This window comes from Heliangelus exortis, chromosome 11 (genome assembly GCF_036169615.1).
Source record: "Heliangelus exortis chromosome 11, bHelExo1.hap1, whole genome shotgun sequence".
NCBI classification, from domain to species: Eukaryota; Metazoa; Chordata; class Aves; order Apodiformes; family Trochilidae; genus Heliangelus; species Heliangelus exortis.
Genome location: NC_092432.1, coordinates 17,593,355 through 17,610,148, shown reverse-complemented (window position 1 = coordinate 17,610,148; position 16,794 = coordinate 17,593,355). Strand labels below are relative to the sequence as shown.

At 39.4% G+C, this 16,794-nt stretch overlaps 1 protein-coding gene across 1 annotated transcript; it reads right to left on the bottom strand.

The window, feature by feature from the left end:
- Positions 1-10,979: 10,979 nt before the first annotated feature.
- On the bottom strand, positions 10,980-16,002 carry LOC139801261 (dmX-like protein 2). Its single transcript, XM_071755296.1, has 5 exons — positions 15,928-16,002; positions 15,782-15,886; positions 13,882-14,004; positions 12,111-12,182; positions 10,980-11,418 (listed from the first exon to the last, which is right to left on the bottom strand). The coding sequence occupies exons 1-5, from the start codon at positions 16,000-16,002 to the stop codon at positions 11,296-11,298; spliced, it is 498 nt and encodes a 165-aa protein (XP_071611397.1). The 3' UTR covers positions 10,980-11,295.
- Between the last annotated feature and the right edge of the window lie 792 nt (positions 16,003-16,794).

Here is a 16,794-nt window from a genome sequence, read left to right as displayed (position 1 = left end):
ATAGATGTAATTTCAGAAACACAAGAAGCCTGACAGGAGGATATAGTGAATGCTTCTGAAGCCCTAAGAACTGAAAATACTGTACTCCTTATCCTAAAAATCTTTGTTCAGAAATGTAACACCAATCTTTTATTTTCCTTCCCATTTTTAAAATACTTAAAAATAGATTGAGAAGTTCTATAGGCATAGTGCCGAGTAGTTAATCCCTTCCACATTTTTATTGTAAGTCGCATTATTTACTGGACCTATCTGTAAACGACTGCCTGGAAAAGACTGCATTACTAAATATAAAAAATACAATTGTAGTTGTTACTTGGGCATCAGGCACTATTCATACCTTTATTAGATACTAGTAAAGATAACATGAAAAAATATGCAGAGTGTTTACAATTATATCCTAGTGACCTACTTTCTTTTTTTGTGTGTCTGTTATATTCCAAATTTGAGTCTCTCAAATCAGCTAGAGTGTTCTCAGGAACAACTGCAGGGTGTTGCTCAAAGGTTAAAAACAGAATGTTGGCTAGAATTTAATTAAAGCAGTCATATCTTTCACCACTTCTTTCAGTAACAATTTTAAGCACCTATTTATCAATGAAAAACAGTAAATCTGAGTAATGTAATAATTTTAATCAATCAAATAAGAAAAAATAAAATCTAAAACCACTTGACCTCTAAAATAGCTGTGGTCTGTGTTCCCTCTTGAAAACCTAATTACTTTTAAAATTGACAGTTAGAGATCCAATTACTTGAGAAGGCATCAGATATTTTACCATAATTTACTTATGAACAGATGCCCATTTAGATGAAATTACAGTATGGTTTTATGGCACTTACAAGAAAAAGAAGATTCAAAAATGTTATTGTGATTTTTAATAAATCAAGCGTGTACGTACTTCATGGATAGCCATGTTAAGAAAAGGCTACTGAGGGCCTTGCAAATATAAATACAATGGATTATAAATACATTATAAAGCCAGTTCTTTTGGAATATAAATTTTGGAATGAAGTTTTGGCTTCCTCTGAATTAACTGCAGAGACAGTGCAGGAATAATTTTATGATTGTTACAAATTTAAATCTTCCAGTGGGTATAAGGCTTGGGGGGGACAGTACTGTTTTAAAGGGTGATGGCCTCAGTAGCTGGGTGCAAGTCAAGGACTCTGTTTCCCTGACAACATCATAGTAGATACAGAGAAAAAAGGAGAGAGCCAATGCTGCACATTTCCAAAACAGTAAAGGATACTGTCCCCAATCTATTCTGTCTGTCTGTGCCTTGTGTAGACAGAAAAATGCCTCAGGCTGCTTTAGCTCAGCCACTATTACACTCTTTCCTCCTTCACCTCCCCCACTAGCATACATCAAATGTGCAAAGCTCCTTTTAGAATCCATTATTGCTAATAATAATCTACCGGATAGCAGACAAAGGATAACACGTGCTATATATTCACATTAATTCATGCACATCATCTGTTTAAATTCAGGCATGCATGTATGTCACAGATTCAATTAAATGTATTATGCACTACAGATTTACATGCATTGTGGATTTTTATAGTTTCATTTTGATAAACCTGTTTAAAAGTACACAGAGAACAATGATGAAAAAGAGCATTTTTTATTATTTCCATTAACATAATTTTCTCCTCCACCTCACAGAAGCTGATTATAGGACAAAGCAATCAAAATGGAAGCAATACTGTCTAGATGCATGCTGAGAAGCTGCTGTGCCTGTGCTGTGTGGCTTCAACACCCCAGCTAATGTAGCAGTCATGTGCCAGCCTGTCCACTGTACTTATTAAAGAGACTCTTTATGGCAGGCTGACTGAGCACACAGAATAGAATCAACCCCATTATTGATCAACTACATGTACAGCAGGGGTCAGTTTTGTTTGCTCTGATAATGCTGGGAAGCATCTATGTGTACCGTCTGGATAACAACAAAAATATTTCTCTTATAATTGGTACATAGTTCAAAAAAACAACTACAGTTTGATACAATTCTGTCTCTGATGTTGATTCTTGGGTTAGTGGTTGTTTTACGTAAACTAGATATCATAAAGCGTGACACTATCATTATTTCCTTCACTGCACTTTTAGCAGTATTTGCAAATATTCTCAGTCATTTGTAGAGTATTTTTTTTCCAATGACAGAAAAGTGTCACATGGATGTGTTACACAATCTGACTTTAAAGGCATTGACGAAAGAAAATTCTTCTTCACTGGTTGATAGTGAACAAGTGACTTGTGCATAGCCAACATCTGGATCTTCCTGTTGGTGTAGAAGTAGTAAGAGCAACTCCTTCAGCGGGTAAACTTTTTATATCCAGTTGGTCCACTGATTTACCTTCTCTTCCTTATGGACTTGTACTTTTCAGCCTATCACGTTCTGATTTACTGATACAGGAAACATGGGACGAAAAAAACCTCTCTGAAATTATTGCATCCATATCTTGTTACCTTTTTGTAAATTTATCAAGTCACCACAGGGAAGCTCTTCTGGAAACGTACTGCTCTAATAGTTGGAAATTTTAATTACTAGTCTCAATTTACTAACAAATAATTTATACCAGATAGCAATGTTTCTGGTATTGAAGTTTTAACAACCCAAGATCCACTCAAAACAAGCTTGATAGCAAAGAAGACCAGTGCGGTTGATGGGGCAGGTGCAGATGATGTTTTTGTCGCTCCAACTTGGATTCAGGATGGTGGTCTTTTTCAAGATGCTCATTTTCTCTCACCTACTCTCCCCCAGTATCATCCAACCCAGTTATTGGAACTTATGGATCTGGGTAAAGTTCGCCAAGCCAAAGCCATTCTATCACATTTAGTTCAATGTATTGCAGGAGAAGCTGCAATAGTTGAAGACCCTGAAGCTGGACAAGGAATTAGTTCTAAACACCATCTGTCACACAACATTAGCATAAGTGGTAGCACTGCAAATAAGTGGCAGCACTGCAAAGGATACCGTCACAGCATCCTGATTTGTTTCTGAGAAGCATTAACCACTGGATAATGAAAGATTACACTACAGCACTGGACACGGTTTAACACTGGCCCGGCAATTAAACCGAGCAACAGACGCTCTCTATTAATCTCTCTCTCCTCCCTTATAAGAAAGGAGAGAGAATAAGGGAGAGAGACTTATGGGTTGGAAACTAAACTACACAACTTTAATGAAACAGTAATGATAAATAGGAAAAATTACTAAATATATACAAATATACAGGAAAATGGATACCACATTCCTCCCCCCTTTCCCCCAATAGCTCTCACGTCACCACCGAGGCTGCAGGGCAGCCCTGGGAAAGTCCAGGCTGGACTCCTGGAGTCAGCAGCAGTTGGGAACTGGAGGCAGGAACACACAGATATGGGCTGGCACAGATCAGGAGCACAGGCAGGCAAACGGACAGGATCCTTCCAGGATGCCGGGGTGAAGGAAGGGAGCAGGGAAGGCAGGAAGGGCAGGCAGCCAGAAGCTGGAAATCAGGAAATCTGGCTTGGCCCTCGTGATCCCTCAAATTTATACTGAGGATGACGTATATGGGATGGAATACTCTGTTTGGTCAATTCTGGCATCTATCTTGTCCGTTCCTCCCCAAAGGAGAGATGCAGGTGGGACCTCTTTATGTTTTCTTCAGAGCTGAGCAGTGTCCTTGGCTCTGCATACCAGTCTCTAGCAGTAATTATAAACATCAAGTGTTATCAGTCCTAGAAGCAGACACTGTCTGAGAAACTTGCTGTTAATTTCAGCAAGTGCAACTACTTACAAGAGACTTAGCAAAAAGCAAAAGTATAAGACAGAAAATCACCTCTATCCTGGCCCAAACCAGGACAGCACTGGACACGATATTGGAACAAACACCTGAAGATGATGATGAAAACCCAGGTAAAGCAAAAACGTTAATCTGATGGCACAAGCTTATTAAGACAAAGTAGAGAAGAAATAGTTTCTGCGTATGCATGAAGTCCCTTGTCCGTAGGAAATCATTAACTGGCTTATGTACTGGCCTGCTCAATTTTCCCTTCCGAAAAGCAGTTGTTACTTTACCACTAGGTGGTAGCATAAAACAAGGGATAAAGTCAAAGTGGGTGTTGCTTAGATCAAATGACTGGGTGTCATCTGTAGATGAAACAGGAAAGTATCTCAACATATCAATTCCTGTGGGAAAAGGAGAGCAGGCCAAGTTGTTTGTGTGAATTTATCTAATGTAGAATTAGAACTAGTGATCATAACCGGTAGAAAAGACCAGGCAAAGCAGTCCAAACTCGTAATTTTCCACTGTTTCAGTTAGGAGCAAAACAGCTTTCCACTGTCACAGCGAAAAGCAAAACAAGGCCTAACAAAGCTAGCTTTCTGCCTGAGAAATAATTGGGAGTGTAAATCTCGTTTTAGATCAAGGCACCGCCAAGGCCAGGGAGGTGCCAGCTTGGCCCCAAAAGCATGTGAACATCTGCACAAGGAGAACATAAAGATGCCACAACCAGCAGATAAAAGTTATGGCTGGGGCCCGATATCCATAGAACAACATGAAGCCACCTGGAATCAAGGGAGATAGAAGTTTAACCCTAAGAGGGACATATCCCCGAGAGAACAACTCCGCCCAGACTCCACCTGGTTTCGCCCAGACTCCGCCTGTTATGAATATTATAATTACCTGTCGTAATCTTATGAATATGCATGAAAGGCTGTATAAATACCCTAACCCTACCCCCCCCCCGGGTGTGAACTCTCTGTCCAGCGTGAGCTGGGAGTTCCCCGGATCCGTGAATAAATACCTTTGCTGTTTAAAGACTCGAAACTTTGTCTCTAAACAGTTTATTCGGCCTTTTTGGGCTTCAAGATGGCACTCCTTCACTGCCCGTTTCACTCTCCTGGGTGAGAAATGGTATATTGGTAGTGGGAACGGTCTGTGAAACGCATGTTTACGCCCATCGGAAACACGCTGTCAAGTCTGGTCACGCAGATAGCGATGTTTCTGGTATTGAAGTTTTAACAACCCAAGATCCACTCAAAACAAGCTTGATAGCAAAGAATACCAGTGCAGTTGATGGGGCAGGTGCAGATGATGTTTTTGTCGCTCCAACTTGGATTCAGGATGGTGGTCTTTTTCAAGATGCTCATTTTCTCTCACCTACTCTCCCCCAGTATCATCCAACCCAGGATGCAGGAAATACTGCAATATAGAGTAATATCATTTAAAAGTCTTTTTCAATAGATTACATGTTTTTTTAATTCCCTAGTTATTGTCAAGTCATGCAATCTTGTGGTATTCAGTCTCTACAATTATCTGCGGGCCTGCCCTTTGCTCATCCGGAGGTATTTCACCTCCCTAGAATGGACTTTGACTACCTTAGGTCTTAAAAGTGAGAAAAGCTTTCTTGGCAAAATTAATCTTATAGAAAGAAAATTATTCTTCAGTACTGCAAATGCTCATTTTAAAGTGGGCTGCCCCGTTGTAGCTCTTCAAGTCCTTTCCAAAATTCCAAAAGGAAGAAAGAAGTCTACTGTAGCTGCGGAAAAAGATTCATCTGGTCCTGCAGTACAGGCTGATCTTTCAGATTCCAAAGCCCCAAGAGATGGTGCTGGAAGTGATAATGCAGCTTTTTCAAAGCTAGAAGGTGACACTGAAGTTGATGTCATTGCTGAACAGCTCAAGTTCAGAGCCTGTTTGAAGATCCTTATGGCTGAACTGAGGGCTTTGGCTACAGGCCGTGAAGTAGATGGAGGAAAGCTGAGATTTCACCTTTACAACTGGCTTGAAAAAGAGATTGCTGCCATGCATGAAATATGCAACCACGATGCAGAGGGCAAGGACTATTCTACAACATACACCAAAGTTCAAGGGGATCTACTGGATCAGGATGAGCTTCTGGACGAACCAGACAGTGGTTCCTATGAGCGACACCAGATAGAGAGACACAAGTTACAGGCGAGACGAGAACATGCTGAGAGAAGAAAGTGGTGGCTACAGAAAAACCAAGATCTTCTCTGGATTTTTCTAAGTTACTGTAATCTTCATGGGGCACAAGGTGGTGGTTTAGCAGCTGTAAGACTGGAGCTGAAGTTCTTGCTGCAAGAGTCACAGCAGGTAAAACAAATTAATTTCTATTCCCAAGTGTGAACAGTTCCGGACCACTGGTTTCATCAGCTGATTAAGTCTGTGCCTGGATAGATGCTGCTTGGGTTCTGCCAGTCTGATGGTCATTTTAGTGTTCCTGGAGGAAGAATTTGGTATTAAGGTGTGCTGGTCTTCTACATCCCAAGAAGAATCTGTTATATTACACTGAGGATTAGGCTACGTGTAGCTATAAAATATAAGTGTTGCTGTTTATATTATGATTGCAGTATTATATATGTGTTGCAATGAAATGATAATTTTGATAACAATATTCTTTGTATTTATAGAATAATTCCCAGTTGTTTAATTACAACAAAATATCATTACACCTTTGCAAATCTTGCATAGGAGCTACAAGGAATGGGATCTTAGTTGCAAGGGTTCTACGAGGTGTTCTACGAGACTTAGAACACACTTTTCAGAATTCAGAAAGAAAAATTTTTCCACCTGAGAAATTCAGATTAGTGCAAATTTTATTTGTTATTAAACTCAGACCACTTAGCATTATGTCAGCTCATGCTACTGCATGTGCATTTTTCATGTTCCTTAGTAAACAATCCCACTGCTTCTTACTGAGCTACATAAAAATACTATTCCTGCACTAAATGAAAAAGTGTTCAGCAAACTTGGCTATCAGGTCTGATCCATGTTCCTATAGTAAATAAGAACTTACCTTTGACAGCAATCACAGGGAAATCTGACCTGTACTGGGCAGACAGCAGTGGAAGAGGATAAATAACCCTGGAAAAAACATTAAAACTATAAAATCTTTTTTTTTTTTTTCCTTTTTCTTTTTTTCTCAAAGCAGCAATTTTAAATATGATCTTTTCTTTCAAACAGGAAACTACTGTTAAGCAACTTCAGTCTCCACTTCCATTATCTACAACACTACCATTGCTTTCTGCAAGCATAGCATCCACAAAAACTCTGATAGCCAATCCTGTGCTGGATTTAAGGAACCACATCCACGATATTCTTCACGCTATCGTGCAGATGAGAGCACCACCGCATCCTGATGTTGAAGATGCCAAGGTAATGACAATCTCTCAGGAGATTTTTAACATTTTTTTTAAAAATGGGGAGTCAACATGAAAAATAAAACATTGTTTCACTTAACTTTTCAACACTTAGCCTTTCACAGTACTCCCCTACCAGGTCTAGCAAACTGAAAATGCTGATTAACCACTTGCTTTCTGACATCTTTTTGAATCTGATTAGTTTCCTTTCATCCAAATTCTGGCCATTCTCAGGAATCTATTCCAAATGTGAAACACTGAATTCTTGGCTCTTAAAACAATTATTTTTACATGACTAGTTATTATGCTAACTAATAGTTACAATTCTAAGCAAACCCTGTAGTGAGAGTAATGAAAGTAAAAATGGGAGACCAAGTTACATTATAACCTTCTATTAATTACAAACAGTATAAAACTTACACTAGCACAAATTTCCTCAAGTATACTGGTTTTTAAGTAATTGTGGTGATTGACTTTATCTAACATCATTCTCTGGGGTGAATAGAGTCTGCTAGCTTAAGTAAATAGGGGGGGGAAAGAGCCAAAGAATCTCCAACTATGATGACACAGTTAATTAGAAGCTAAACAATTTTTTGTACATTTAAATCAGCATTCACATTCATTGAATTAATTTGAATTTCTATTGACTAAATGAAAGCAGAGAGAAATTAGGAAACTGAGTGGGTTGTCCCACTGCAAGGCAGTTAAGTCACTAAAACTGTAAGCCAAGGTCATTTACATCTCATTTTCTCTCTTTTATCAGTTAACTTCTTTTCCATCCTTCATTATGCTATATCAAGCATCTTTCTCGATCTAAAAACTCCTCCTTCACAGGCACTTTTTTTTTTTTTATCTAAGAAAGAATTCAGAAGGAATTTCATAAGAGAATTCAGAAGGAAGAGCTGACCCTTCTAACTGCAGAACGACTGCTTGGATAATACATAGCTTTAATCTGAGCACTGGCATTTGATAAATGGAAAGGTAGTAGGAAAAGATGGAAATGAACACAGGGTGCATTTAAAGAAGTTTACATTTTTAACAGTTTGACAGTACCACTTTCTTCACACTGGGGATTTCATCAGACTTTCCAAGAAATCCTTCCATTTCCCCTCTGTAAGATCTGGAGTGGTTTTGTTGCACTCTGAGGCAACAACAGAGGATTAAGTCTTGCTACTCTAGGGAGACTTCTGGAAACTTTTAAGCACATAACTGAGGTAAAAGAGAGATTATAGGTCAAACAAATGTACAATGATTTGTACATTTGGGATTCTCTGCATATTGAGCAACGCCTGCTAGCTTGAACTGGCACCTGGAGCTTTGAGGAACCCTGCTCTTTCAAATTAATTATCATGACAAGACAGACTTGTTCTGGTCATTATCATAACAGACAGCCACTCATTGCAACAGTTCTGTATTTAAGTGAAGTTAATTATCTTGACATAAAATTAGAAGCTTTTGACTGCAATCAGATTATCTCGGGCAAGCAGTTTTGATTTTCAAAGTACTTTATCGTAAACCTAAAATAACAGTTACTACTTCATGCATGTATTTAAAAATTTGGACAATCCTGCAAAACACGTTTCCAGTGCTCTTCAGAAAGAAATGCAGTTAACTCACCTTTCATATATATAATTTTATAGAGCATATTGGCCCTTTTTATTTCAGGTGTACACACTTCATTCTTTAGCAGCTTCCCTTTCTGCATCCATTTATCAAGCACTGTGTGACAGCCACAGCTACAGGTAAAATCAGAAGTTTTCTTCCAGTCCTACATTTGGGGTATACTTTGTGTATCCAGAAGGGAGATCCTTCATGCATGTGTCTAAAGAAAGGATAAAATATCTGTGTATAGGTATAGATAATTATACAGTTTATACATTGATAATTTCGCTATGTCAGATCAGTTTTACACAGATAAAATAACATTTTTAGTCATTCAGATTTTTTTCTAATAAAAACCAGAAAAACTTAAGTGTCACTCTCACTTGAATCGCTTCTGAAAATAAATAATAAGAAAACTGCTGTTCTGGTATCTTCCATAAAAACTTGATCTGTGGTCCACAACTATTTGCCGTTTTTCACACAACCTATTTCTGAGACCACTTATTTTATTGATGGTCACCCTGGAATGACTTGCAAGACTGAAGAAATATTCTGCTGGCAACACTCACTCCCATAGGAATTCTGATTCCATTCCAGCTGGCTCCCTACTCTCCTCTTGGTTCTCTATGCATTTTCTGCATAGCACATACGCATGGTTAAATCCCATGTCCATTTGCCTGTGAAGACCGAAGCCAGAAATAGCTATGCTGCAATATTAGGGTCATTAACAGTCAGTTTCCCCACTGGGACAACCCATGCTCTAAGTCTCTGCTGGTTCCACCAGCACAGCCTATGCTGCCTTGGGCACCACTGATGTAACCAAAAAACAAAACTGGGATGCTGACACAGCAAAATGTACTGAGACTTCAGTCCTGAAGAATATGGGAGTCAAGTTTTCAAGTTTCAAGTTATAAGTAATATCTATTTATTCTATAGTATAATGTCATATGTAATCAGTGGATTACATATTACTGTTCATTATGTAAATATTTTATAGGTGTTTCCTTAAGCACGCTTTAGAAGTAGAAGCATAAGAAGCTTTTGCTAAAATGAAACAAAATACTTAGTAGCTTCAGTTTTACAGAAAACCAGCCCATAAAATAGTTTTAGGTACAGCAAGCATAGCCTAGATTCAGTGATATCACCTAAGTGAAGTTTGTCCCACTAACTCTACCTCCCAGTGACACCCAGAAAAATAGTTGGAAGAAACAAAACTGAAAATCTTAGAGGTAATTTGTGCTATTGTTTATATATGACTACAGCTTATGGGTCACCTGTCTGAAAGCGTAAAGCTATCTACGGTGTTTTGTAGGCACAAAATCTCAAATGGCTTCAAAAAAGACAACAGAATACAGGTTCATAAGCAGTTGCTTCCCAAGACTTCAGATAAAGAGAAATGACAGATCACAAAGCACTTTTGTCACATGGATCTCAAATAGAACTGGATAGAGGGTTTCAGGACACCCCTCCTAAGACCCAGGAAGCAGCTCATCTGCATCCATGCAGTTATGTGCCTGGTACTGCTCCTCTGTTCAGTCTCATCTGATTATCTCAGCACACCTTTCAAAGATGAAAAAATGGGAACAATTTTGATTCATTGCCAATGCTACAGTTTGAGTAAGCCTTTTGCCCAGGTTATTTGGTGACAAGTCACTTGAAGTGAGGAATTTTTGTTTGGGTTAACTTAAATTTTTTTGAATTTTATGATATTTTAAGCTGATTTAAAAGCGTATTTTAAAAAACATTTTTGGAGAAATAATAGGGTTGATATGAGATAACACTGCAATTTGTCTTAAAGTAAAAACGACTCACTTGTGCTGCCAGACACATTCCCAGTCATTTAGAACTGGAAAAATTCTATCTTCATCCTGACTGTCAGGATCATTATCTTCACCTTCCAGAATGTCACTAGAGGGAGGGGCCCACAATTGCAAGCAGTCAGTTGCTGTCAGCAGCCTGTTATCTGAAAGTGAGTAATTAAAACTGTGAAATCAAGAGCATAGAATATGATGCACATATACTGAAAGATTAAGGCTTTGTATTTCCTTGAGAATTGTTCAAAACAGGTTGAAAACTCAACTTTATGGAGTCCATTTTAAGTAGCTTAAGGTATTACATCATATTAAACAGCTGTTTTAATGAAAGATTTTAAACTTAGAATACCTTCTCAGAAAGAACATCAAGGCTTTCTTAGGGACTTCAAATGGTAAATCACATTTATTAATGAATGTTGCAGATGCCAAACGGCCATTCACATCTCAAATACATATGCATTGTTCGATATCTTATAAATATCTGTGTCAGGGTACATTGCTGAATTCAACAGTGATAAAATCCTATTTCAATAATTATTAGTCTTGATTTAAGTCAGTTAGCAACTTAACACTGTGATTCCCAAACTAAGACCTTGCATCAGACCCAAACAATTGGCACAGCATCTTCACAAATGCTAACTGTAGCCTTCCATTTAACACACGGCTGCCTGAGCACACATAACCTAAAATTTTCTAATTCTTTATCTCACTTTATTACAATAAATATAATTTGTGCTCAAGTTCTTCTAACAACAAATGTCAAACAAATACTTCACAAACATCACATTACCTTGAGGACCCCATGCCAGGTTGTAAGCCATAGAACTGAGGAAGAATTGACCCGTTTTAAGCCACTGACATTTAAGCTGCTGTAGTTCAAAAACAGTTAAGGATTAATTCTCACATCAACAGCAAAATACAGAGATAATGGTATTTATTTCTTTCTCTATGAAATGTCTATTAAGTCTGTTGCAAAGACATTCAGTAACCAGTAGTAGACTGCTGAATCTAGTTTTAGTGGTATCTTCAATTGTTTTATAGAACTTAATTGCTTCAGAGTGCCCTGTGAACCAGATCTGGACCCGTCACACACAGGAATACATCTGCAGATTATTTTAAGCTAGTAGCTCACATACTAGTTAGCTACACACATACATAGTTGTAATAACTTAAGGGATAGCAGTATAGATGCAACAAAGACTGTAAAACCTGCCTGAGAAGATAATTAATGATTGAGTGCTGGGCCACGGCTCTTCTGTTAACACAAGCCTAAGTCATATTTCCTTACCACAGATCTGGTGACCTGTGCAAGTTAAAGAAACACCAATTGCCACCATGTCATTCTACTATGAGATTTAAGAACAAAATGAGGTTGTGAACTTATAAGAGCAGTCCCCAGCTGGTCACGCAATGGAAGATTCCACCCGTCCAATTTTATTGTGGCATTTATCCATTAGTCTTTCATATGCCAATGTAATATTACAATAACAATAACTGGCAGAGAGAGTTTTGCTTCTTCCAAGAACCTAAACAAAATTACAGTCATAAAATACATACTTACTAGATTTCTTTTATGAGCATTTATACCAAGTGGTTCAAAAATGCAAACAGCATTTCCATATGATGCTGCAATCTAGAAAAAAAGAAAGAAGACTCAAAATGTAAGGTCAGGATATAAGAGTAACCACTTTTAGTATTCCAAAATAGCTACAGAATTTCCTGCACCTCTTCCAGGTGCTGTTCAAGAAAAGTAAAACTAATACAAATATCATTAATCATGTTATATGTGTACTTTCTAAGGAATCTGAGAAATGTATAGGAAGTTAAGATTTTAACTCTTAAGTAGGGAAGACATATTGTTCAGTGGGATAAACACTGACAACCAGATCTAATACATTCTTCTAGGGTAACTACTATTGATGCATAAGGGAAAGCTGATGCCTTCACTACTGCTGCTCACATTCTGTCTACTTCATAGCTAACTAATCAATTAATTATCAGTGGCTGGGTATCAGTGTGTTCCCAGATTCTATTTTGTACCACTAAATAATAATTACGAGGAACGGGAAGGAAGGCAAGTTTATTGTGAACTATGAAATACATTTTCAGGAGAGACAAATGGTAAACAGAGACAACTGAAGTACTTATACCACCGAACTCCTCAATGTATTTCACCCACTTATCTCACAGAAACCTCAGAAATGAAGCCAATACTCACATACTTATGAGTATTGGTTACTATTTTGAGTCAAATAAGTCTATGTACTAGTACTATGACTACTATTGTATTTTAAAAATCCCTTTTTCTACTTCAAACGATTTTGAAAAGAAAAACTATTCCAGTTCTTCCCATTCAGGAGCTGGCTTCCTATACATGGTCATGATGTGAAAGTTTCATGACATTTATTATGAAATAATATTTCCTCTTCGGGGGGAGGGGAGTGGGGAGGGGGGAGAAAGACTGCAACAACACACTTTCAAAGAAAACAACAGACCATGAATCTGAACAGAGTCCTGAATGCAGAACCTCCAAGGGGTTCATGATGATCCTGCAGGAGCCAGTTGTGCAGCTTCCAGTCCCTACTGGGACTTCACTGCTGCAGTGCAGGAGCTTTGCCAGCTAAACCTGCCTGAATCTTAACCAGTGCTTCCTCAATGCTGCAACCAACTTTTAACTAGCTAGCATTAGTAGACAGAGACAACTGACAAATCTAATCTGCTTAATGCACTACTACAATTCACAGAAAGTATTTTTTTCTCAGTGATATAAATTGTCTCGTTAGCATCGTTTAGAGATTAAATAAAACCACAAAGCCATTCAAGGGACTATGCAGTTACAATGGCTCATGCTGTTGCACTTGTAAACACACTAAAAATGCCTAACCTTTTCTGAAAAAGAAAGTATTTCTAATTCATTACTTTGCAGGACACACAAAGACACAAACATGCCTATATTTATGTCTGATGATACGAAATGATTTATTCATGTCATCTTTAGCAAGAGGAAAGCATACAATAATGGAGGAAATAACAATGACTTTAGAACCATCCCAGTTCTAATGCTATACTGTTAGCCAGTACATATTTCCACATTTTGTGAGAACTGTTATCTCCTGCATCCCCTTCCCTCACATAAAAAATAACCATGAAGTTGAAATCACCTGCTGAGTAACACAAGAGGTGTTAATCAGAAAGTTACAGACCAGTAAAAACTGATTTTTGTCATTACATTAACTTATTTATGCCATTAACATATTAAGTTCCGTTTAAGTATTTCTTTTAGAGTACTTCCCAATTTTTTAAAGTTTAAACAAATATATAAAAATCCTCACCCTGCCTTGTTGAAAGCACTCCACAAAATTGATCTGGATGTTTCCATGTGAAGCACCAGGAATAATTTGCACACATTCAAAGTCACTTGCCAGAATAACAATGTCACAACCAGAGCCATATGCCTGGAACATTTTTTACAAGAAATACAATTACAAATTCATAAAAAAAACCTGAATAGTTATTAGACTACTTATGCTCTTGAGAGAACTCTGAATACCTCCACTGAAACAAGTTTTTATTCTCTGGGGTTTATTCCTCAACAATTCAGTGTGGCACCAGCACAGTAAGGAACAAGTAAAGACAAAGTAGCAAAGGACACTTTAAGCCTGCAAGGGTTTAAATCATTGCAAACAGAAACAGTAAAAAAAAACCAACCAACCAACCAAGCAAAAACAAACAAAAAAACCAAACCCAAACTTGCTCCAGAACTTGTGCCCCATGTGCACTTCTACTTTTATTTGTTTTGTGGAGTTGGCTTAGGGTTTAGCTGTTCCCCCCCCACCTTCCAATTCTTTCTGCCTCTTAGAGCAACACTGCAAAAGTTCAGGTACATTTATTATTTGTTATTGAATTTGCATATAGAGGTCTTAAATATGTGAGTTAAATTAAGTTATTATTTTATGTAATAAAATAAGAATCTAATTTCTGGAATTTTCTGAGTTTTAAGAAATACACATTACTACAAGACTACAAAACAACAAGGATTTGTCCGGGGATTATTGTATCTTGTGCAATACACACTACAGTCTAAAGAATTTGTTCAAGAAAAAGTAACAGAATGATGACAGGAGGAGGGGCCGCGACACAGGGACGTCACGTGACCATTCCCCTCAGGAACAGAATGAAGCCCGCGAAACATGAAACCGTTCCCCTCGGCAACGGAGCGAAGCACGGGAAACGGGAACCAATGCTGGGGGAGCCCGCGGGATGGGAACCAATGATAAACTGACGGGAGACTGAGGGGAAGGGCTGGATGAAACGGGTAAAAGGGCCGTTTTACACTATGAGGGAAGCACATCGTATGCTAAGAAAGGGGGAAATTGACAGCAGTATTGGCAGCAGTATACTGTGCCCGATAAACAAACTTTGTTATGTAAACTACCGGACTCTTGAAATTTATATTGTATTTAACTACTCTTTCCGCCGCCTCTCCCTCTCATTTAAGAGGTGCATTTGATAAATTTGTGTTTTATTAACCACAGCAATTGAAGCCAAACGCTCATCAATAGTGGAGAGGCTTCCCGAGGAGCCGAGTGCAACAGACCATTTCCTCTTTGCAGGAGGACCATTGGGGGAAAAAAAAAAAAAAAGAAAAAAAAAAAAAAAAGAAAAAAAAAAAAAAAGGAAAAAAAAAAAAAAAAGGAAAAAAAAAAAAAAAGAAGCACCCAGCAGAATTTGGTCACGCACAGTGTGGGGGTTTCCCTGTCTCCCTGCTCGTATTCAGAGGATCCCACCCGAGACGAGGGGCGCGTCCGCGGCTCCCGGCCTCTGTCTGCAGCCGCCACAGCCCTCACGGAGCCCTCACGGAGGGCGGAGCAGGCGGCGAGGCTCCGCGGCGGGGTCACACCGGTCTTTCCCGGCCCCTGTCGGCCGGTAGCGGCCCAACGGCCGCGAGGAGCGCCCTCGCCTCGCCTCACCCCACCCAGAACCGCTCACCAAGGCGCCCGCTCTCACCGATCCCCGGCCCCACCGCTCGTAATCCCCGCTTTAACCACCCCGGTGCGTCTGACCCCCGGTGCCCACACACCGCCGCGCCCGCACCTTAATCTCCTCCAGTCCCTCCCCCCGCCCTCCTCAGGCCTACAGAACGCGCTCCCCCTCTCCCCTTCTCCCCATTCCTCCTCCCCCCTCCCCACAGCCAGGGAGCCGCCGCCTCTCCCCTCTCAGCGCCACCATTACCGTGAAGGGGACGTCCTCAACGCTGCCCACCGAGTAGCAGTTGTCCCCGGGGTTGACGGCGCCGGTGAGCACCTGGTGGAGATGCTTCGTCGCAGCGAGGGAAGACTCCGGCACTCAATATAAGTGATCAACAAGGTTCCACTTACATTGCGCAGCAACTTTCCCTTAAATATGGTCCCGGTGACCACGCCTCCTACCCTCCCGGGAACATTCAGGAACATTCTCACAGTCTTTCAATGAGCTAATACATATTCCGTAACCTGACTATTCTATTGGGCAATACTTTAAAGGTCAGCACCGCCCTTTTTTTATTCCCGCTGTGGCCATCTGCATTATGTCTACGTGACCCTTGTCACGTAACCAGTCCTCCACAATTCCCCCGTTTTTATTTTGTGCAACCATAACCTGCGTAGTTAAGCGATTAAGACTTTTCCTTACACAGGACAATATGAGCTGACAAACAAAAATAATCAGCAGTATAATTCCAACCATTTTTAACCCTAACAACAATAGTGAGGAAACCATAGGGGTCAACCCCCAACCTTGAAACCAAGAAGTGATAATACCATCCAGAGGACTAACTTGTTGCTGTATTTGTTGTGTGTGCTGTTTCAAATATTGTATGCTAGCATGAATACTCTCACTGTGATCAGAAAGATTGATGCAACACATGCCATCAAAGTCCTCACAACCGTGACCTTGAGCAAGTAACAAGAAATCTATAGCAGCTCGATTTTGCAACAGTGCATGTTAAGCTTTTTTGATCCATTAAAAGGTTTTCTAAAATCCCAGTGGTTGTGTTAGCTTGCTTTTCAGCCCAGCATGCCAATTTAGCAAGATTTTTCAAAGCATTTCCAGCCGCTGCACCTGGAACAAATATGGCTAATGCTGTCCTGGCTGCTACACTTAATAATTCTACCCCATCATCACATGTCGGTGCTAGGCCAATGCTGCGTTTTGTGCGAACATTCTGTATGGAAATATTCCGCAACTCAGCAAAGCAAGGGGCAAAA